Source organism: Leptopilina boulardi, unplaced genomic scaffold (assembly GCF_019393585.1).
Source record: "Leptopilina boulardi isolate dan_hultmark-lab unplaced genomic scaffold, ZJU_Lbou_2.1 LbouV2_302, whole genome shotgun sequence".
Taxonomy (NCBI): Eukaryota; Metazoa; Arthropoda; class Insecta; order Hymenoptera; family Figitidae; genus Leptopilina; species Leptopilina boulardi.
In genome coordinates this window covers 2323920-2347811 of record NW_026137866.1, presented here as the reverse complement: position 1 = coordinate 2347811, position 23892 = coordinate 2323920, and the positions used below count along the sequence as shown (strand labels likewise).

At 26.6% G+C, this 23892-nt stretch overlaps 6 protein-coding genes across 6 annotated transcripts; 2 read left to right on the top strand and 4 right to left on the bottom strand.

Annotated features, from left to right (window-relative positions):
* Positions 1–218: 218 nt before the first annotated feature.
* LOC127282898 (integrator complex subunit 1) lies at positions 219–10190 on the top strand. The gene is made up of 14 exons (XM_051307478.1): positions 219–583; positions 1004–1208; positions 1415–1890; positions 1947–3236; positions 3318–3493; positions 3563–3715; positions 5339–7012; positions 7083–7886; positions 7954–8271; positions 8330–8792; positions 8960–9084; positions 9206–9393; positions 9529–9801; positions 9995–10190. Exons 2-14 carry the CDS (start codon positions 1043–1045, stop codon positions 10108–10110), a joined length of 6222 nt encoding a protein of 2073 aa, XP_051163435.1. The 5' UTR covers positions 219–583; positions 1004–1042; the 3' UTR covers positions 10111–10190.
* A 284-nt stretch (positions 10191–10474) lies between these two features.
* Positions 10475–12840, bottom strand: LOC127282894 (nuclear RNA export factor 1-like). Its single transcript, XM_051307475.1, has 2 exons — positions 12719–12840; positions 10475–12647 (listed from the first exon to the last, which is right to left on the bottom strand). Exon 2 carries the CDS (start codon positions 12516–12518, stop codon positions 10881–10883), a length of 1638 nt encoding a protein of 545 aa, XP_051163432.1. The 5' UTR covers positions 12519–12647; positions 12719–12840; the 3' UTR covers positions 10475–10880.
* An 81-nt stretch (positions 12841–12921) lies between these two features.
* LOC127282893 (nuclear RNA export factor 1-like) lies at positions 12922–15018 on the bottom strand. The gene has a single exon (XM_051307474.1). It carries the CDS (start codon positions 14809–14811, stop codon positions 13027–13029), a length of 1785 nt encoding a protein of 594 aa, XP_051163431.1. The 5' UTR covers positions 14812–15018; the 3' UTR covers positions 12922–13026.
* A 71-nt stretch (positions 15019–15089) lies between these two features.
* On the top strand, positions 15090–16439 carry LOC127282895 (gem-associated protein 2). Its single transcript, XM_051307476.1, has 5 exons — positions 15090–15305; positions 15528–15612; positions 15671–15829; positions 15901–16191; positions 16279–16439. The coding sequence occupies exons 1-5, from the start codon at positions 15199–15201 to the stop codon at positions 16369–16371; spliced, it is 735 nt and encodes a 244-aa protein (XP_051163433.1). The 5' UTR covers positions 15090–15198; the 3' UTR covers positions 16372–16439.
* LOC127282897 (ubiquitin-like protein 4A) lies at positions 16356–17633 on the bottom strand. The gene is made up of 3 exons (XM_051307477.1): positions 17329–17633; positions 17009–17114; positions 16356–16919 (listed from the first exon to the last, which is right to left on the bottom strand). The coding sequence occupies exons 1-3, from the start codon at positions 17374–17376 to the stop codon at positions 16645–16647; spliced, it is 429 nt and encodes a 142-aa protein (XP_051163434.1). The 5' UTR covers positions 17377–17633; the 3' UTR covers positions 16356–16644.
* A 920-nt stretch (positions 17634–18553) lies between these two features.
* LOC127282892 (ubiquitin carboxyl-terminal hydrolase 35) lies at positions 18554–23649 on the bottom strand. The gene is made up of 3 exons (XM_051307473.1): positions 21532–23649; positions 20528–20745; positions 18554–20259 (listed from the first exon to the last, which is right to left on the bottom strand). Exons 1-3 carry the CDS (start codon positions 23043–23045, stop codon positions 19337–19339), a joined length of 2655 nt encoding a protein of 884 aa, XP_051163430.1. The 5' UTR covers positions 23046–23649; the 3' UTR covers positions 18554–19336.
* Positions 23650–23892: the final 243 nt, after the last annotated feature.

Genomic DNA, 23892 nt, shown 5'->3' with positions numbered 1-23892 from the left:
TATCTAGAAAATTAATCACCAAACTAAATTTATTATTTATTAAAAAACAAACAGTTGAATCAAATTCAATTTGTATTCAGGGATGGGTAGGTAGCATACTTCATGACCTTAAGGCCGACGCACAATAGTTACGCGAACGAATACATGAGATAGAAAAAGATAGAGATATTTTTTTTCTTTTCATGTGAATTCACCTTTACGATTTTCATTTTGCAATTTCACTGTGCATCAACCCATAAAATATCATCCACCCTCACACGAACAATAACAATATTTTATTTTTTTTAATTTATTCGATAAATTTTTATAGTTTTAGAAATAAAAGTGAGTGAAAAGTAGTTTTCAATGACAGTAATAATCCAGAAATATCAGTTTGGTCGTGCAAAACTTACATTATTCCTATTTTGACGTGTGTTATTTACATTTGATTAAGTGTATATTGTTTTATAATAGTTTATATTATTTTTTTAAATCTTAATTATAGAAAAAAGTAGTTCTACTTTATATTTGTGAACGCTAACGGACTGTATAATGTCAAAATTAAAAAGATTTAACTCATATAACATGTTATTGTGTTAAAGAGGTTAGTTGAGGTTAGGTTTTGTTAATATCTTGATATATATTTTACATCGCGTTTAATATTATTGTAAAAAAAAGTAATGTTACATATTTTGAACATGTGAGAGAATTCACTTGTGTATAGTAAATTCTAACCTAAAAAACGATTATTTATTATATTGAGGGCAATGTTCCTACAATTTTTTAATGAAATTTGATAATCACGTTATTTTACAATTTAAATTGATAAATTCATTACCTTTTTTACAGTGATATGCTCTTTTATTTTATGTAAATTTTTTTTATAATTTATTTATTTTTATTTATATATTGTATATTTATTATTAATTTTAATTATTTTCTATATTAATTTTTAATTTTTTCTTGTTTTTTCAGTTATTTTTTAACAATTCTTGTAGAATAATTAATATCAATAATTTTACAGGAGATAGTTAGGGATAATTAAAAAAAAAAAAAAAAAAAAATGGAGCGTGGCAAGACAGGAACCGGACGAGGAGCGAAAAATAAAATCGCTCAACTTCCATCGGATTTATTTGCTCTTGGCTCCAAAGGCGGTCGAAATGAAAGTTCTGACTCCAAAAGACCTGGTGTTATTCATGGAAAATCCGTTCCAAGTAGTTCAAGTTCCAGTAAGATTCTTGAATTTATTATTAATTATAAATTTTTTTAAAAAGAAAATTCTATTTGTAAAATAAAAATTTCGTTACATTAACTATAATTTATATTAAAACTAAAATTTCAATAATAATAATTATTATTATTAATAAGCAAGGGTTAATAATAATTGTTATTGAAAGATAAATGAATAAAAAATATTTTATTTACCAAAAAAAAGGTTCAGATCGTAAAAAAGAAGCACCATCAGGCTCCTTACAATCAATGATACCAGCAAAAAAGGCAAAATTATCAACACACGTTACACATTCACGACCACCAACTTCAAGTGCAGAAGCATGGGAGGTTGTTGCAATTGAATGTGATCCACCGGATTTAGTGCCAATGGTACTTGAAGCAAATGACAATGATGAAGGCGACAAAGTTATTGGCTTAATTTGCGGTGCAATTAGAACTTTAAAAAATCAACGATGGAAACCAGATACATTACTCTATATGGGATTGATGTATTTAGCAAAAATACGTTCCTCCATTTTTTCCAACGATTGTATATTACACGCACTATCGTCATTATTAAAACGAGATCAAAGTCTTAATTTTAAAAGTAAAGGCAATCCACTTGTTTCTGTGCTTGCTGCCAATTTATTAATGCGTGGATTTTATGATAAAAAAAATTGGCCCGAAGTCTTTGTGAAGGTAAATATTCACTTTTTTTTTCAAATCACAGAAAATTAATTAAATTAAATTTTCAGCTCTACATTGATGATGCACTTGGCGATCGAGTTTGGATAGACAATGAAGAATGTAAAGGATTTGTTGATAATATTTTAACTGGTTTTAATACGAGAATTCCACCAAAAAGTGCATTGCAACTTGAATTAAATTTATTAAATCCAAGAGATAGTCACAGTCCAACTGCAACTGAGGATGACGATAATGGAATATCGTCCCTTCATTTACCGGGTGATAAAGAGAAAAATGAATTTTCAGTAAGTCCAAGATATGCTCATTGTATTGATAATATTGAACAAATTGTTCTCGATGTTGTTAAAGAACAATTAAATCGTCGACAATTAGATTCAATAACAAGAAATTTTCTCAAACTACTCTCATCAACTTGTGGTTTTGTTGAAATTCGTAATATTGTTGTCTCAAGACTCGAAATGTGGATGCATAATCCAAAAATATTGAAACCAGCACAAGAATTATTGGTTTATGTTTGTTACAATTGTATTTCACATACGCAACGTGATGTTGAAATTATTAGTCAACTGGTAAAAATGAGACTGAAAAGTAAAAGTGTAATTAATCTTTATCTAAATGGTGTGAAAGAAATGATTGGTTTACATCCAGAGAATTTATCAACAATAATGAAACACACAATTTATAATGAATTATCAACATCAAGAAATCCAAATAATATGCCAGTTTTGGGTGTAATGTTTCAATCGACGCCAGAAGCATCGGCAAAATTACTTGCCGAAATATTTCAAGATTTATTAATGAATCGTGATGATTATTTACGTCCATTACGATCATTATTGAGAGAAATAATGCGTGTATGTCGACAAGATTTAAATCTTATTCCATTTGCCAAACAACTTATGATTGAGAGACAGGATTTGGTACAGCAAATAAGAGTTTTTGAATTTAAAGATCGTGTTTTTATGTCAATAATGGATTTACTTTGTGTTTGTATGCTATTGGGAATTAGTCCTCAAGTAAAAGAAGTTGCCGTTCAAGTTCAAAGGGGCGATAAAAAAGATATTGCAGTACTTCATCAATTTCATAAACTTGTTGCAACTATTCAACATGAGGCTGTTGTTTGGCTTCACACAACAGCGCCAAAAATGTTTGGAATTGGTAAAGAAAGTTTATTGCATTCTCTTCAAAAAATTTTACTACTTGAATCTCCCGAACAATATTATAAATTGGACAACTGGCCACCAGAAACGGACAGAATATTTTATATGAGACTCGTTTCTGAGATTCCTCTAATGCAGTGTACTTTATTGAAACTTTTATTAATTGGACTCTCAAAAGTAAGTTTTAGAAAAATTTTCAAATTCTTTTTTTATTTTTAAATAATTTAATAAATTATTTAATTTAAATAATTGTCATAGGAGAATGGAAACATTCATATGGAGACATTGGATTTGGTTGATCAACTTGTTCGCCGAGCAGCTGCAAATTCAAACGAAAGTCTTCCAACTTTAGAAGCAGATAATATTAATATTATTGATTTGATTTTTAATCACTGTACATATCAAGCACCAGAATCGATCAGTATTCCCGTTGGGTATGTGTTTTTTTGAAAATTATTAAAAGTAATTTTTTCTTTTTTTTAATTTTTTTTTTTTGAAAATAGATATCAGCCACCATCATTAGCGATATCAAATCTTTACTGGAAAGGATGGACAATTCTTTTAATACTCGCAGCTCATAATCCTCAATCAATTGGAGGAGAAGCATGGAACGAATATCCGATTCTTCGTATTTTAATGGAAATGTGCATTACTAAGTGAGTATATTTTATTTAAATTTAATAAATATTATATAAAATTAATAAATTACTAGCAATATTAAACGCGCGCAAGCGCGCCAATTGAGTATTTAATTGTTTGTTATAAAGAAATTAAAGATTAATATTATCAATAATAATTTAAATTTATTAGAATATTATTTCATATTAAATGATAATAATGAAAATTATTATTATATGTTATTAAATTATATATAAAATTGAATTATTTTCCAAATTTTCAATTTAAAATTCAATTATTTACCAAGTTTTCAATTTAAAATTAAATAAAATTCAAATATTACCCGAAATTTTAATTCAACATCAACTTAAATTAAATTATTATCCAAAATTTCAATTAAAATTCAATTATTTTCCAAAATTTCGAGTCAAAATTAATTATTATCAAAATTTTCAATCAACAATCAACTAAAATTAATTATTATCAAAATTTTCAATCAACTAAGATTAAATTATTTTCAATTTAAAATTCAATTATTTACCAAGTTTTCAATTTAAAATGAAATAAAATTCAATTATTTTTTAAAATTTTTATTCAAAATTAATTATCGAAATTTTCAATTAAAAATGAACTTAACTTAAATTATTATCGAAAATTTCAATTAAAATTCAATTATTACCTGAAATTTTAATCCAAAATCAACTTAAATTAAATTATTATCCAAAATTTCAATTAAAATTCAATTATTTTCCAAAATTTCGAGTCAAAATTAATTATTATCAAAATTTTCAATCAACAATCAACTAAAATTAATTATTATCAAAATTTTCAATCAACTAAGATTAAATTATTTTCAATTTAAAATTCAATTATTTACCAAGTTTTCAATTTAAAATAAAATAAAATTCAATTAGTTTTTAAAATTTCTATTCAAAATTAATTATCGAAATTTTAATTCAACATCAACTTAAATTAAATTATTATCCAAAATTTCAATTAAAATTTAATTATTTTCCAAAATTTCGAGTCAAAATTAATTATTATCAAAATTTTCAATCAGCAATCAACTAAAATTAATTATTTTCAAATTTTCAATCAACAATCAACTAAAATTAAATTATTTTCAAATTTTCAATTTAAAATTCAATTATTTACCAAGTTTTCAATTTAAAATAAAATAAAATTCAATTATTTTTTAAAATTTCTTATCAAAATTAATTATCGAAATTTTCAATTAAAAATGAACTTAAATTAAATTATTATCCAAAATTTCAATTAAAATTTTATTATTTTCCAAAATTTCGAGTCAAAATTAATTATTATCAAAATTTTCAATCAGCAATCAACTAAAATTAATTATTTTCAAATTTTCAATCAACAATAAACTAAAATTAAATTATTTTCAAATTTTCAATTTAAAATTCAATTATTTACCAAGTTTTCAATTTAAAATAAAATAAAATTCAATTATTTTTTAAAATTTCGATTCAAAATTAATTATCGAAACAATGCCAAAAAAACATTGAAAAATTTTAACCAACACAAAATAATGTGAAACAATACATTTAAAAAAAAAACAAAAGACCTATAACAAATACTAACTTCAGGTGTGGACAGAATGAACGAAAGATATTCACGATTATTATATGTAATTTTTACAGTCACTTTTCGTATCCACCACCAACAATGGCTCTACCGGAAGTAATAGAGCAAGAACGATCAAAAGAATTGCAAGTGGAAGCACTGGAGAAGCAAGAAATTCTTGAATATGAAGCACATTTGGCAGCGGCAACAAATAGAATGCAAATATCGGAACAAACAAGTTTACTTCTTCCACAATTAATAACAATGGATCCAAAAGGTATTGCAAGAAAGCCACCACCAATTGTTCTTGAACAAATTCAAACATTAAACACAACACATCGTCTTGGACATTTATTGTGTCGTTCAAGAAAGCCAGATTTTCTTTTGGATATTATTCAACGACAACAGCAAAGTTCTTCTCAAAGTATGCCATGGCTTGCTGATTTAGTTCAAAATAGTGAAGGTTCATTAAGTCAATTACCAGTTCAATGTCTTTGTGAATTTCTTTTATCATCGAGTACACAAAATGTGGAAAAACAAGCACGACAACAACAATTACTTGCACATCTTCAAACACTTTTAACTGATGTTAATGAAGATCAACAACATGCTTACGAAGTTTTGGAATACTTTCTAAGAAGATTGAGCAGTCAACAAACCAGTAGTCGAATTCAAGCGATTACTGGCTTAAAAATGGTATTGGACTCGATTCCATTGGATGAGGAGCAAATGGACATTGACGGAAGATCCGATAATGAAGTTTGGCTTCTCAGAAAATTGCCATCGATTCCACATTTTACGGCAGTTCGATCTCTTGTATCAACAGCATTACGAGGTGCATGTCAAGTGGAAAATAATCCTGAACTTGTGAGAGTTTACATTCTCTATTTAGCGGGACATACCGTTGAAGATGAACTTCCTGAATTAATAAATTTAGCGAATGAAATTTCTCAACTTGTTGTTGAACGAAGTACAATTGTTGCTGCAATTCTTCCACAATTTGATAATGATAACGCTCAAACCAGGCAAACGCTTCACGCATTTATGGATATATTTTGTAATTATTTACAAAAAGCTAGAGAACCAAGAGGTGAGGATTCACGTGGTTTTACCTGGTGTGAGAGTCAAGATTTAATTTTAGTTCAATGGAACAATCGTGAACAATGTACAATGCATATTCTTGTTGTTCATGCAATGATTATTCTTTTGACCTACGATTCGACTGATGAGGATTTATTATTTGCTGAACTATTGGAAACTTGGTTTCCACTTAATGAAGAACCACCGCGAGCATTTCTTGTTGATACAAGTGAAGAGGCATTATTAATTCCCGATTGGTTAAAATTAAGAATGATTAGAAGCAATATTCCAAGATTGGTGAATGCTGCACTTGAGGAATTGGAACCACAACAACTTGTATTATTTATTCAAAGTTTTGGAATTCCCGTCACTGCAATGACAAGATTATTGCATATTTTAGATCAAACTGTGCAAGTTAATCCTGATTCTGTTGGTGAAGTTGTTCTTGATAAAATTTACATGGCACAGTTAGTGAATATTCTTCATAAACGTGGGGCTTCTGGTGGTCTTGTTTTTATGCAAGTTTTAGAATTACAAGTGCCAGAACTTCCGGAAGAACATTCACTTTCGGTGGGAAAACTTGTGGAGCCATTGCCTCCAAGTGCAATGATTCAAAAGCAATCTGTCATTCAATGCTCTGTTAAGACTGATGTTCCTCATCTAATTAATAGGTAAGAATAATTATTTATGAGACACATAATTAAATTCTAAAAATTTTTCGTATTTTCTTCTTTCCGACAGAATTTTTATTGAACCCGTACCATCGAATCAAAAAATGGATGCATTTAGAAGATTGCACAAAACACTTGTTAAAGATTTACAAAAATCAGCTAAAGAAAGTGGATCAGTTATTTTAGCGATACAACATATTCTCAGTGTTTTGAGTTCAATGCAAGTGAAACAATTTTTATCATCTTTGGTTAATTTACCAAAATTTTCTTGCACTTTAATGAGAGTTTTATTATTGCCATTAAAAAAACCATCGACAATGAAACAAATTGTTGATCTTGCAAGGACAATGTGTTTAAATTTAATTTCATTAATTGGAGATGTAAAAGCGCCAATTCTTTTGATATTACGTGATTTTGCTAATCTTCAATTGTCAAAAGTACCAAATAAAAAAGAATTAATCACATTGACACAAACAAGAGATCCTGCTTCTATTTTGGAAAATACCGATGATCTTAATTTAGAGGAAGTTGGACGTAAATTATTGGATGTTTGTTTAAGGCAACAGAAAAATGATGCATTAGTTGAGGCAATGGTAAAACTTTTGATATCAGATAGTAATGAAAAAAATGTTAAACCACGAACGGGATTATTGCTTGATTGGTTGGCGTCAGTTGAACCTGAATTAATAGGAACTTGTCGTAATTTACAAATGACACTTCTTTTTGGAAAAATTAATATTAATATTAAAATAAATGAAAATATTGTTAATGTTCATTCATGTAGGCCATATTTATTGACACTTCTCACGCATAGAGCAAGTTGGACAACATTGTATAAATGCGTGAGTCATCTTTTGGAAAAATGTGACAAAGCGTGAGTAAAGAAAATTTTAACTTTGGAATTTTTTTTAAATATTTTAATTATCAATTTGAATTTTTAGATATGATCCAACTGCTGTATTAGATTTTCTCTGGGCATTGACTTGTAATCCAAAATTATGGCGTGGTCGTGATAAATTCACTCCTAAGCATTATATACCTGAAAATGTTTTATTATTGACGGAACAACAACTTTTGAATCTTGTGGCATATCTCGTTGAAGAGGGTGTTAATATTTGTAATCAAGGAAATAGAAATTCAGCACTTAATCAAATGGAATCGAGACTCACTTTACTTTTACATTGTGTTTCAACTGAGGACCAACTCACTTGCAGTGTTGTCAATTATTTGGCAGAACAAATGATGGCAACTGACAAAATGTATGTATTAATTGCTATAGTTAAAAATCTAATTAAATTAATTTTATTTACTTTACAGAGAACATTCCGATATGGCGCATCAATTTTTACTTCATTTATATATGAAAATTCCAAAAGTCATTTGTTTCCTTGATACATATCAAACAAAGAAATTTGTCGATGGAGCAAGAATAACAGAGTGGACTGGTTCAGTTTTGGATTGTATGAGTCATTCTCTTTTAACAGCATTGGCAGCGACGCCACGACAAAAATCATGGAATTCAAAATCACAAGAATTTGAACTTTGTTCAAGAAAAATGGCAACTGTTCATCCTATTCTTGTATTACGACAACTTCCAATGTTGGCATCTTCACTCACTGGCAGAACATATTTGTCCTTTTCACAATTTAGATCTGGTCATCATTTAAATCTCTTTAATCAAGTTATGGGTTTATTGGAATTATTGCAACCACATTTATTTAATGAAGATCATAGACCTGCTTTGGAAAATACATTGGAAAATTATTTTCAATGTTTCCAGGTAAATTATTTTCTTTTTATTATTAGTTGATTAATATAGGATTTAAGCAATTATATATTTTTTAAAATATAATTTATATTTTCAATTTTTTTAAAAACTAATTCTAATAGGAATATCCGAGATTAAAATATTTATTGTGCAAATAATAATTAGTTTTTAATTTTCAGAATTACATGCCAGTTAAAGATTTAGATCAGTTGTTTAATCGATTTGTAACTTTGCTGCAAGCTTACATTTCTCAAGGTGGTCAAAGAGCGTTGAAATATCTTCAAAAACATGCACATGTTCTCTAGTAAGTTTAATTAATTTAATTGTTATTAAGTATCTAAATAATAAATTATTTTATAACATTTTATTATAATTACAACTACTGTAATTTTTGTAATTTACAAAAAAAAAATCGTTGATTTCAGCGAATTACAAAGTCGTCCTGGATTAAATAGTTTACGGACTTTAATGTCAGGAATTCCAGTTCCAAGAGAAGGCGAAGATGACGACGATGCTTTGGTTATAGTTGCACCTGTTCTTCCTCCTCCTGAGCCACTGTTTACACAACAGTTTTCAGCTTCGCTACCGACACTTAAGAAACTTTATGGGGATGGTAATTAATTTCATTTATTTTGAAAATTGAAATAATTAATTACGGTAATTTAGAAATAAAAGTTTTACTTAATTTTTAAATTTCTTTACAATTTTAGTTTTATTAATTAAATGACGAAATTTAAAAATATTTCAGATGTACTTGACGTTCTTCATGAAATTGAAAGTTCATCTTCTCGTAAACCAGCGATTTTAGAGCCAATAATTGACAATATTGCAGATCTGTTGGTTTCGCCGCAAGGCAACATCAGAGCGATGGCACATAATTTAATAGCAAAAGTTCTGAAACATCGGCCTAGTCCAAATTTAAATATACTGGCTGCCTTTCAAAGGTGCTTGGACAGTCCTCGAGCAGATGTGCTCATGTCGGCTTTAGATAGGTTACCAGATATTGTCTTGTGTATGCAAGGTAAGAAAATTAATATTACAAATTAATCCTTTTTTTAACAACTATTTTTTTTACACATTTTGTTAAATAAAAATTGTTTGAAAAGCAAATTTTGATAAATGGAAATTAAAGAAATTTTAAAAATGTTGAAAATGAACAATATTTTGATAATTAATTATTACTACTATATTTTAATTATTATTTATTTTTTCAGAACACGCACTACCTCTAATGCAAAAAGTTTTTGAACTTGGTGTAAATTCCAATGTAAATACTGTTCCTTATATTAATAAGAGCATAGCTCTTTTGAATACGCAACAAGGCTGTTAATTGTAAAGGTAAAAATTATGTTTTCATAAAAGATTATTTAAAATAAAATTCAGTGACTGATATATACGTTAACAATTAAATTTTAAATTACATTCTTTTTTTTTCCTTCCATATAGATTGATTTTTCTTTATTGAGTTTTTAAATCCTATTTTTTTCAATTCATTAAAAACTGAGAGTTAATATCTCATCAAAAAAAAAATTTAATTTGTTTCCAAATTATTTTTCTTTTAAATATTATTCCTTTATTATTAACATTGTAAGATATTTTCTATTTATGTAATTTTGTAATCAATTCTGAGATTGTAGGATTTATTGAATAAATAAATTATAAAATTGGAAGGTCATTTAATAAAATCAAAACTTTGAAAATACAAAATTTAATACATTTGTGCGATTCATACAAATATATGTAAAAATGCTTTCAATTACATTCTTAAAATAAAAATAATACATACTTTTGTTCTTTCTTCGCAATTTACAATTTACATTATTTTTAATCTAAATTTATCTCATTATAATTTATAAAATTAAAATAATTTAACCATCACTATTGGACATTAAAAAAAACCAAAATTTAATAAAAAATATTTAAAAAGTTGAATTATTTTTTTTACATTAATAAAGAAGTTTTTTGATTTTTTCTTGTACAATTGTAATAGTTATTAATATTTATTTGATATCTTGTTTTTTTAGTTTTTCGAAACTTAATTTATTAAAAAAAAATTGTATTTTACAAAAGTATTTCAAATGCTTTCGTTATTTATTAAAACTATCGAAATGCTTCAAAAGGTACTTCATTTAATGTATAAGCTTGCATGAAATTTTTAATAGTTACTCTAATATTCCAATTATTTTTTTCTAAATTTTTTACACAATATTCACGATTCATTCCCGTTAATTCATGTAAAAAACGTAAAAGTTGCTCTTTTTCTGTACTACTCAATGGTACCGTTTCATAACGTGGTGGTAATTTAATTTCACGATATTCATTATTTTGAAGTACTTTTGAATCGGGTAAAACACTTTCAATATGATATTGATCATTACAAATACAAAATTCATTATCCTCTTTGGAAATAATAATAAATGTTCGTGTAAACGCTAATGGCGGATATGGACAATCACGAAATAAAAAATGTCCCTGAATAGCAATTGAAAAACAATTATTCGATTGATAAATTAAATCAATATGAAATGTTTTAACATTATGACTTGTCTTTGGTTGTCGTATAAGAGTACAAATAATATCCTCTGGACCGTGTAATAAAAATTCATGACATTTCGCATAATCGACAAATTTTAATAAATTTCGATTCACTGCAAATGACTTAATCATTTGCATATGATTAAAATTTGTTATTGATCCCAATGTCATTGATAGCATTGCGCCCGTATCATAAAGTCCATTTAATACTGATCGATCATTTTGATCATATAAACTAAAATAATGTTTTACAAATTGTTTAACTAGAAGAAGTTTTGTCCCATCACCCAAAAAATGTTTTTGTATCGTTGGTACAAATTTTTTCTCCACACCAATCATCACACCGTCAAGTACTTGAAGATGTGGAAATACTGTTTTTGCTGCTTTTACATAATCATCAGGTCGACTATATTTTGTACAAACTGGATTTCCATCCATCCACAATTCAAGAATATTAAATTCCGAAAAATAAGCCAATTGACGAAAATCCGTTAATTTATTATTACGAAAATCAATTTTTGTCAAATGAAAATTAAAGAATTTCTCTTGTGGTAAAAAAATCATAAATTCATTTGATCTCATTGATAATTCACGAACGGGAAGTTTCATTTCACGTGAATTACTTAATAATGCACTTCTAAGACAACGTAGAGCAAGATTTAAACATTTTGGAGTTGAAATTGAACAATAAACCGATCCAAGTTGTTTGTCATTACGAAAATTATCAAAATTTAATAATTTTCGATTAGCATCATATCTTTGTTGACCGACACGACAAATAATATTTTGTGGATTTAAAATTAATTCATTCACTGATTGATATCCAAGAATAATGTCTATTCGTAAATATTCACCTGTTGTTAAAACAGGTATTTGTAAATTATATTTTACAAGACTGTCAATCAATTGTACACCGCATTTTGTTAGAAATGAAATTTTTGTTTTTGTTTCTTCATTATAATAAACTGGAATAAGAACTTCCAATGAACCGGCCGATATTATTGAATCAAGAATATCAGATTTCGAAGATATTCCTGAATGAAAAATAATGAATTTATGCCAGATATCCTTTCGATTTGCGAGGGCAATTACATCGGAAGATGTAAATGAAGGATTCAAATATGTCAATCTTATTGGTTCAATGATTATTTTTGAATTTTGTAATTGATTATTACTTACGGAATTCGTTACAGTTGTCGACATAATTTAAAAATTTTTTTTAAATTTTTTAAAAAATGTTTATTTAATAATTAACTCTTCTTTTTCTTCTTTAGCATCGAAAAAAAAGTGAGGTTAGGATACTTTCAATCATGTTTTTTGATTAAACACAGGCTGGAAAATAGTTTTCTTTGTTAATAATGATGAAAATTAAACATTAAATTATTCTAAGAGGTTTTTTTTACCTTTTTCATACAATTTAACAGTTATTTTATTAATTTTCCAAATTTTTGTTTCACACTTCCAATTTTGTTGCTGTTTACCACACAGGATAGCCAACACTAAAAAAAAACTTACAAAAAAAAAATTTTAATTGTCCAATTATAATTCAAATTTTTGAAAATAATTTAAATAAAAAGGATATTAATAAAAAATAAAAAATAACAAATATCATTTTACAAAATTTATTTATATATTACAATCTCAAATCGATTTTTACTTGTGGAAAAACATGAAAAAACTTTATAATTATTATATAATAGAGAAATTAGTTTTATTTAATAAAAGCTTCTTTTGGAACACATCCATTTTTATATAAATATATAAAATCTTGAATTGCTTTACGAATATCCCATCCAATATCTTCTAAATGTCTTTGACAATATTTCACATTCATTGTAGTAACATCACAAAACATATCGATGAGTTCTTCTTTTTCTTTTTCACTGAGACACGTTGTTTGAATATCAAAAATTTCTTCAACCTCATTAAATTGACCATAATTTGGCAAAACACTTCCCGGTTGTAAATAATAAATATGTAATTGATCATTTAAAATATTATATTCATTTTCATCACCAGGAACAATGGTAAATGTTCTATTAAAACCATGTAATAAATCAACATTTTTAAATAAGCCCTCGACGCAAATTATAAAAAAATTCGAATCTTCATACATTAAATCAATGGAAAATGTTTTTCTCAAATGTTGTGATGGCGGATAACTTGATATTGTATCAATTATATAATCGTGTCCTTGTATTAGTCGTTTTCTGCATGCATCAATATTTGATAATTTTAATAAATTACGATTATCATCGATAAAATTGTTATATTCTTTATTTTCAGCCAATGAAAATGGAATGTCAATAGTCATTGAAAAAATTGCATCCTCATGATAAATACCACGTAAAATATTTCTATTTCTTTGATCGTATAATGTAAAAAAATGTGTTATAAATTGTTCCACAATTAATTTTGTCTTTGAATTTTTCATATATGATAAATATAAAATTGGTGCTGTTGGTAAATTTGTTTGTATCATTATTCCATCTAATTTCACCAAATTTGGACAATATTTTTTTATTGCCTCAATATATTTTTCTGAATTTGAATAATTTTCACATAATGGATTTCCATCTAACCATAATTCAGTGAGTGGAATATTTTTTAATGGCGCAAGTGCATCGATCATTAGGAAAAAATTATTTCTCAAATCAAGTGAATTTAATGAATTTAAATTTACACTTTCCATTGGTGTTAAATTAGTTAATTCATTTTCACGTAAACTAAGACCAGTTATTTGTGGTAATGATGATTTTATAAGTTTCAAAACATGTGAAAATGTGCGAATTTGTGTTAATGGACAATAAACAGTTTTTGATAATTCCATATCTTTATGAAATGAATCAAGATAAACGGATTTTCTTGATGAATCATGACGTTTTGTTAATAAAGAAACTAAAAGTGGTTGAATATTAATTTTAATATCATGAATCGATGCAAATCCTAATGTTATTGTTAATATTAATGGTTGTCCTTGTAAATCATTCACTATTAAACTAGTTTGACACATTTTTTCAAGTGCCGCACAACAATTTCTAGCAAGAAAAAATGAATCATCACCAAGAATTTGATATCTCACGGGAATTAAATCAGCAGGATAAACGGCATTTAAAATACTTTTAAGAATAAATTCAGCTTCAAATTTACCACCGCGTGTTATTTGTATTTTATGCCAAATATCATTACGACCCATTAATGAACGTTCATGAAACATTCCCGTGCTATTAATTACTTTTAATGCTGTTGATGAATCCAATAATTTCGGTGTAATTGGTGAATGCATTTGTTGTTGTTGTTGTTGTTGAACTTTCTTTTGTTGTTGTGCTTTTAATTGTGCTTCACGTTCAATTCTTAATTGATGCTCCTGTTGAACTTTTAATTGTTGTTGTTGTTGAATTTTCTTCTGTTGTTGTTCAATAATATTTTGCTTTTCACGAATTTTTATTAACTGCTGAGCTTGCATAATTGCTGGAATTTTACCTTTAGAATTCATTTTTCAAATTTCTATTCCAACAATTGTATTACACAAACATTATTCGCTTTGTTTCATTTGAGGTTAGATTCGTTTAAAACTCCACGAATTATATTTAATTATCATCACTGAACACTGAATTAAGTATTTATAAACTTTTTATATTTAAATAATAATAGAAGAAGTTATTTGTCTTTGCTATTGTGTATAAATTGCTCTGTCAGTAGCAGACGATGTAGAAAACAAAACATTATGGTACTTTGACAATTGTACGACGTATGGGTTAATTCACAATGTAAAACGTCCCAAATGTGTCTTGAACTCACCTTTACATTATTTGTTTGTGTAAAATTATTTTTCGATTTAAAACAATTTAAAAGCAAAATTATGTTAAAATAACACAAAAAAATGACTGAATTTTTAAAAGAACCTATATTATTTGCAGGTGAAATTGATGAAGATATTAATCTCTCGTTACCTGCAACTTCAGCCGAAGAATACATCAATCAAGTAATGTACGATTCATTTTTTTTGTTCTTTAAAACAAAAATATAAACTGACAATTGTTTTTTTGTTTTAATTATTAAGAAAATTAAAATTAAAATCTAGAAAATAATTTTAAATAATTCTTAACGTTATTTAGAAGTAAAAATAAATATATTAATAGGTTAGAATTGTTAGGTTAATAGGTTAGAATATTTTCTTGTATAGCGTGATAATTGAAATTTATTTATTAGAGTTGAAGCACGAAGATGTGAAAGTGTTGTTGTGTCTGAAATCGATGAGACAAAATTGAAGAAACCGACAGTAAATATAAAAACAGTAAGTTAATTTAGAAAAGAAATTTGTTTTTTCAAAAACTTAATTTCAAAATTAAAAGTTAGCAGGATGTACTGAAGCTCCGGCATTCTTAGGACCGTCATTAGAATGGCAAAAATGTCAAGTAGATGATTTTTCAAAAATCAGACTTTATATCGCAAGGATAAGAGACGAAATTCAGACTTGTAAACGAAAATGGAAACCTCCAGCAATGAAATTGGTAAAACATTCTATTTTTATATAAATTAACAATAGTTATAGTAGATTCTATTTTTTTTCTTTCTATTTTAGCCGAATGTTGGAGAAGAAAAAGAATGGATTAAATTTCTATGTGATAATAATGATGAAGGACGTGAAATTCTTTTGCCAACTTTAAATGTTGTCCTAGCAATAAATCAACCAACAATTGAAAATGTTTTGGAATATCTTGTTGATTTAGTTGTCGAAGAAAAAATAATTCAATTTAATGTTGGACGATGGATTTATGTTTTTCTAGTTGCTCTCGAATTACCAGTGAATCCCGATATATGTTCTTGTTTACGTTCCCTAGCTAGAATTTGTTCTATAATTAGAGCAAATAAGGTAAATCATTAAAAAAAATTTTAAAGAAATTATTTTTTAAATAATAAAATAAAAAAAAGAAATTCATAATATTTTATTTCATTTCAGAAAACGCCCGATGAGTCTGAAGTGAATACTTTAAATTTAATGATTTGTTTGGTGGCAAGATATTTTCGACAATTGGATTTAGCAGATCAGTGATTTATTTATTGTCGTGTAAAAGCTTATGTTATTTCTATTTTGTACAATAAAATATAAATCTATTTCTACTTTTTTTTTGTTGAAAATTTGTTACTGCACTTAATGTCTAAACACAGACAATTAACTTAATGATACATATTTTAAATGAAATTATTTTTGTGATTTCAAAGAAAATTTTTTATCGCTAAATTAACTCGATTGGAAAAAATGACAATATCGAAGTATAGTAACAAGTTGGAGGGGGAAAAAAATGATTTATTTGATGATCATACTTTATTTTATGTCCTGATCTTGCATTAGTGCTGTTGCAAGTCTTTCCAAATCATCGTAACTGCAATTCTTCACTTTTGTTTTTAAATCTTTTATTATATCGTCTGCTATCGATTCCGATTCCGATTCTGTATAATAACGTCGGAGAACCCTTGTCATTTCGGTTTTTAAAAGTTGCATACTTTTTAAAAGTTCTGGCACTGGATAACTTTTCTTTATTATTAAATTCAATTTACTGCCATCTTTAATTCCAGGGTAAAAACTCAGTGGATTATCGTCTGAAATAGTTTTTTTTTTTTGTATTAATGAATTTTAATTAATTCAGTGATATTTCGAATACAAAAAAAATAGTAAATTAGAAAAATACCATCTAATGTTTTGCCAGTGAGAAGTAATTTTTGTTGAGGCACATCGATTCCCAAAAGAGCGCTAACTTTGTGCTTTAGTTCCAAAACAGTCTCAGAAGGCAAAATCTACATTGTAATTAATAAAATTAATTATTATAATTTGGTTTAATTTTTTTGCCATAAAATATTTTTATTCTAATCAATAAATTCCAATTGCGGAATTTTGTTATTTTACAAAATATAATAAAAAGATAATGAAACTTCACTTAAAATGAAATTAACAATTAGAAATTGAAATTAATTTTTCAAAATATGTAAATTAAATCTATTGATCACTTACGTCAACCACGCACTGTTTTCCTTGAAGAATTTTTACCGTGACTTTCATGTTGTCGATTATATTCACGTACAAGAATTATAATAAAATTTTGAAAATCACCGTTATTTAGTAAGCGATAATTCTGATGAAAACAATAAGATTTTAATCATTTTATAGTTAAAAGAAAATCTAAGGTTAAAATGGTTTTGACAGTTTGACAGCTATACTAAACATATATATGTAGAATATACTCTTGTTATTTGAAATAAAAAATAAATAGAAAGTATAAAAGAAATCTTTATCACAAATGCTTTTTTATAAACGATTTAAATTTCATTAGGAAAATTTTGGAATAATTTTTATAAAAATGTATACGGAAAATTAATTTTGGAGCACAAAGTTAATAAATTAAAATGGTTTAGATGATTAAGTCACATTCATTTTTAAAAGGTTGCCACCTGTGAACTGCTCAGAAGGTTAAAAGAATTTATCTGATTGGTGGAATCTTACATTGTCCAATTCGATTTATTTTGGACAAGTTGAAGCTTTTGAATATTTTTAAAAAATTAAAATGAAAGAAAACAAAAATTTATTATTCTTTATAAACAAATTTTTTTTTGAGGAAAAAGTAGACTGATTTAGTTTTAAATACCGGTTTAATTGAATTGTATCGAATAATTATAAATAATGATTTTGCTGATGCAGTTTTTTTTTTAAACTGCAAAAATGTTGGTCGTTTATTGTTTTATAATTATAGATACGAAGAAACGAATTTTTTTTTCTACACAAATGTAATTAAATATTGCAATACACAATAAATACGATGTAAGTACTTAATTTTTGCCAATTTATTAATCTTGGGGTATTTGTTTTGAAATATTTAAATAATTTATTTCTTCATTAGAAAATTAATTTTCAATTACACAAATATTAAACAAAATGAAAGTGATTCAATTGAATCATAAAACGAAAATGTCTTTATCGAATACTGCAATAAGAAATTAATATTGTCAACGTGACAGTATAAATTTATCACAGATTTTCAACATGTCCAGGAGCTTTAATTTAACTAGGATTAAAATACATCTATATACATTTGTATTTAGAGAAAAAAATGTGTTGTAAAATGAAATTATTTTTGAACACACATCTCTCTGTTTTTTTCTGAATTAGTAACTTTCTCAAACCAACTGTTTTTTTTTAATATTTTGTAGATAAATAGGAATTAAATTAGAAATGAAAGCTCAAGAGTATAAAAATGTAATTCCCGTGAAATAAAAATGAACGTAGATCTTAAACACCATAATACACAAAATTGATAAGAACGTGGGTATTATAAATCTATTAGAATACATCGCACTTAACGAATTTATTAGTAATTTGATTTCATAAATTTAATAAACTGAATTAAAATTATTTAATCGATTAAAATTAAGAAATCAAATTGAGTTTAAAGAAAATTCTATCTACGTGAATGTTGTTTAAGAAAGATACCAAGTATATAATTTATGAATATAACGAACACTTGCAAGTTGACTATAAAAAGCATTTCCACCTCAATACTGTCGAAAGTTTTTTTTTTCAAAAATCGTCGATTGACCTAATCGAAAAAACACAAATGTGTTTTAAAAATATTCATTTTTAAAAAAAAAATTTTTTCCGTTTGGTGAATATTTTTTCGAGATAGAAAATCCAGTTCAGTTTCTAAATGTTATTTCACTACACTTTCAAGTTTTAAACACGTATTAGCGTTTTCAGATTTGAAAATTGCATTATAAAAAACGATTTAACAAAATTTGACACTTTTTTCAGTACACACAGATTTTTTCTTTTTTGGAAGTGAATAATAAATAATATTAAATTTTACCCAACAATTCACATTTTAAATATATATACTGTTTCGAAAAAACAAAAATGTCCTGATTTGTCGAATTGCATTCACTGGCGATGAAAATGCAAAATATCAATCAAATCCTCTTGAAAGTAATTGCTGGATAAAATAATTCTTTGAATATTAATATATTGTCCTTTAACATAGATAATTATTCGACGGCAATTTCATTGGACCACGACAAGTGCTAGACGGTGAATTATCATCATCGGAATTATCGTGTCGACTTATCGAAAAACTAGTTCTCTTTCTATCATCCTGATATCGCGATTCATTTAACAATGATTTTGTATCATTTTCAACAATATCCTGTAAATGTTTTCTAAGTGTTGACAATTCCTGTTTATCCTCCTGAAATGTACGTATCGATGTTGATTTCTCATAAAAAAGAATATAAGGCGTATCAGGTGGTTCGAGTCTTTTAAAATCATCAATTGTCGTACATGAAACATAATTGTCATTAAAACGATACCACTTTTGTTTTGAGTCACATGCATAGGTAAAATAATGTCCATAATCAACACTATAACCCGAATGAACAACAGCGGCATATAAACGATATGTTTCAGGCATTGAATCTAAAACTGGTAATTGAATTATTTCATCGTATGCAACTTTATGTCGTAATTTTGCCCTTAAACGACTATCTGAATCGTAGCGAAAATGTTTTAATGTTAAAATAAGATGTGCAGGCGCTTGAAGAATTTTTATTATCCTCTGTGCATCGCATAGATTCATACATTTGTCACAACGATATTTATTGTCACCGGTCAATTTTTCTGGCGCAAGATAACAATTAATGAGACTCTGAACACTGACCTCGTCATTTTCTGATATCTCTTCGGGGAAGCACAATTGTAGATCGCGAAATTTGTCAGTATTGTCAGAACTATTATCACATTGTTGACAGTGATAGGTAATTTTTGATTCGCCACCAAATACACGATGAACAAGAATTGAGGGTGATGTCGTTACGTCTTCGCCTCCAACCGATTGAATTCCACTGTCTGTCGAGTCCGAATGACTGTCACTCAAATGTTGTGTTTGCGCCAAATCTTCACCTTTGAAAAACATACAAAAATTATTTTCTTATCCAGATCTTAAAAAGTTATTTAAACAATAAACTAGTTTCAATTTTTTTTTTTTTGAATTTAATTTCGTATTTAATTATATGAAACAATTTTTTTTTTTAATTATTAATAATAATTAGAAAATAATGTTTTAATCAATTAAAAAAAATTGGAATAAAAATTATGGAATTTTGTTTGTTTGAATCAATACGAAAGGAAAAAAAATTGTTTAATAGTTTTTTTTTGGAAATTATTTTACCTTGTGTAAAATCAGCCAACGACTGTGTTTTTCTTTGTAAAGCAGCACCTTCGGTTAAATCCTCCTCTGTTGGCCAACGAACATTGAACCCTGGTTCATCGCCCATAATATCGTCCATAGGTTCATCGGAACTTGGCTTTAAATCGACCATCGTTTCTGCATTACCACTAATTGCAATTGCCGATTTCTCTTGCTCATAAAGTACATCTAATAAGTGGCTGAAATCAAATAATCAACAATAAAGAAAACATTTTTTTTATTCTATGAGTAATTTTCAAATTATTAATTTAATTTAAATCAAATCAAATATAAATATTCAAAAAAAAGTGATTTACAAATTTTTATTGAATAACAAATTTATGTTTTATAATGTATTTAAAATGTAAATTTAAAAATGTTTTACAAATTCCAACATAAGAATTAATAATTTTGTCATCTGCTAAAAACACATTTTTAATTAATTTTAATTTTAGATTTTAATCTCTTTCTGCAAAATTTTGAATTATATTTTGAATATTGTTTTGAAATTCGTTATAAGAAAATATTTTGATATTCTACTATAATATACAAAAATTCGTAATACTTTTTCTAATTTAAAAAATTAATTTGATCTTAGACAAACAAATTCATAAATTTCAACTAGAAAACATAATTTAATTTTCTCATATTTTACAGAAAACAAGTGAAACCTTGTTTTTGATATTTTAAAAATAAACGCAAAACAAAAAAAAATTTCATGTTTACGAATTTTCCATTTGCAATATTGGAACATTTCCAAAATGTGGAAAATCCTTTGTTTTTCTTTTTTTTTTTAAAAAAAAGCTGCAGAATTATTTTTGTTAGAATTTTTTTAACAGAATTTTATTAGCTAAAAATTTACTATTAACAAAAATTTTAGAAACTTTTTTAACTGTTGATTAAAAAAAAATAAATTCCTTGAGTAAAAATATCTGAAATTAAATACAAATTTAATTAATTTTGATGAAATATTGTGAAATTCATACCAAAGAAATTCAGAACTATCTTGTTGTTGTCCTGGCATAAAATAAGCGGGTCTTGATACTTGAAAAATTTCATTTGGCGATAAAGAATTTCTTTTTGAATGCATCAATAATGCAAACAAATTTTGTAATTTACTAAGCAAAACTTGACTACCAAGATCATTGACTTTATAATTCAAGACCTCATAACGAAATTGTCTAGTCATAGCTAATGCTTGTAAAACACTATTCATATAACAAGTATTTCCCAAATTAGCGAGGCCAACTTTACTGTCAACATTTCGTATACTATCAATACTGACAATATTAATTCTACTTCTTTCCGGTAAATAACTTAATTGAAATTTATTATCCCTCTCATTATTCCAAAATGGTTCCTCCAATATTTTTTCAACAACATCATGTCGTGGACTTATGGGAAAATTATGTTCAATTTCATCACGTTCTTTTACATCAAATCTTATTAATAATGCTTGAATTACATCAATCATTGTTTGTAAACATTCATTAGCGTAATCTTCATTTTGAGCTTTTAAACATTTTAAAACTGATTTTTTTTGAATAGTCTCGACAAATTTAAAAAATACATCTGGATTATTTTGCATTTTTAACATATAGAGAAATATTTTTCCCACCGATTGACTTTGATTTTCAAAGAGAAATGCTGTTGGCATATTTTTTAAATTTAACGTACCCTCTGCAACTTTCATTAATATATCATATTTTCCATTTCTTTCTAAACCATTGATAAAAGTCATAAGCCATTCGGATAGTAGTTCAATATCTTTAGATATAAGGGACCATTGGAAAATAACAATTAATGCTTGCATTAAATCAGAATCCTTATACGGTGTATCGAGATGTGAATCAACACCTTCTTTAATATGTAATTTATCAACGAGTAAAAGAATAATACACAATGCAGTACCTGGCACTTTTTCACGTTGAGTATCTGATATAATTTTATAAAGTTTTTGCAAACAAAATGAAAGATGATTTTTGTCAATTAAATTATGAAGATAATCATGAATTTTTCGTATGCATGATTGATAATTTTTAATATCCTCAGCTTTAATAGGCGTATGACATCGAGCAAGACAATTAACAACAGCTTTCCATAGTTTCATATCTTTTGTATCGCCATAAAGAAATAATCTCTTATATTCATTGACAACATTAAGAATCAACATTAAAATTGAAATGTCATCTAAATTTGTATTAATGAGAATATTTGATAAATCATGACCAAGGCATAGATCAGGTTCATTGTGTAAATATTTAGCGAACCAATTTAAAAGTTTTGGTAATTGTTCCATATTATGTACACGTCCATGAAGAAGTTCTTTAAGGGAATCAATCAAAATTTCCATATAATTGCAATGTGTTTTGTCAAGCATGAAATTTGTCTCAAGTTTGACGAGATTTTTCCATCCTTCAATTATTTGTTCATTATCACCCGATGTAATAAATTGCAAAAGAGCTTGAAACTCGTTTAAACTATCATGATTTAACTCCATTGTGACGAGCACTTAATTTAATATGAACACTGGTTAAAACACTATTTTTTTTTTAACCTCTAACGATGAGAAATAAAAATGATTTTCTGATAACCGGAACAAAGTGACATATTCGCGTAGACACTAGAGCAACATGATTAGATGTTATATTATTTGCACTCATTTGACGACGAATGACGACAAAGAACAACAAAACGTGACAAAGAGAGTACCTTAGTCATGCAAAAAAAAAAAAAATACAAATTGCACCACGAAAAGCTTCTTCACGAGCGCCGCCACTTGTCACTAAATCCGGGAAAACTTGGAAAATTCACTGGATTTTTAATTGATGGCAATTTGACGTTTTCCTTGGATTCACCTCTCACATTACATATGTATAGTAAAGCACTTTATACACTACATAAAGTGTAGTGAAAATAAAAAAAGAAGTCAAGACTTGAATTTTAAATTTTCCGCTCACTTTAACTTAATAACTTTTTTTTTGTGGGAAAAAATATGCTGATAATTGTAGTACTAATGACATTTTTCGTTGATATTTTACTTTTTAATTCACACGAAAAAAAATTAGAAAAAATTGTATTGTAATAAACGACTTGAGAGAAATGAAAGTGGAAAGTGACGTTCTCTGATTGGCCAAGGATTTCCTGTCGATAAAGAAGAATTATTTATTATCGATTCAAACGAGTTCAACTGGCGCGAAATTTTAAATTTCTAAAAAAGACTTTTTTTAATAATCTAGTTTTTGAAATTACTTTTTTTTACCACTGATGGGGCATAAAATGTTTAATTACTTTCTTCAAATATTATCACTTTTAAAAAAATAAAATAGTCTAAAAAAACATTTTTA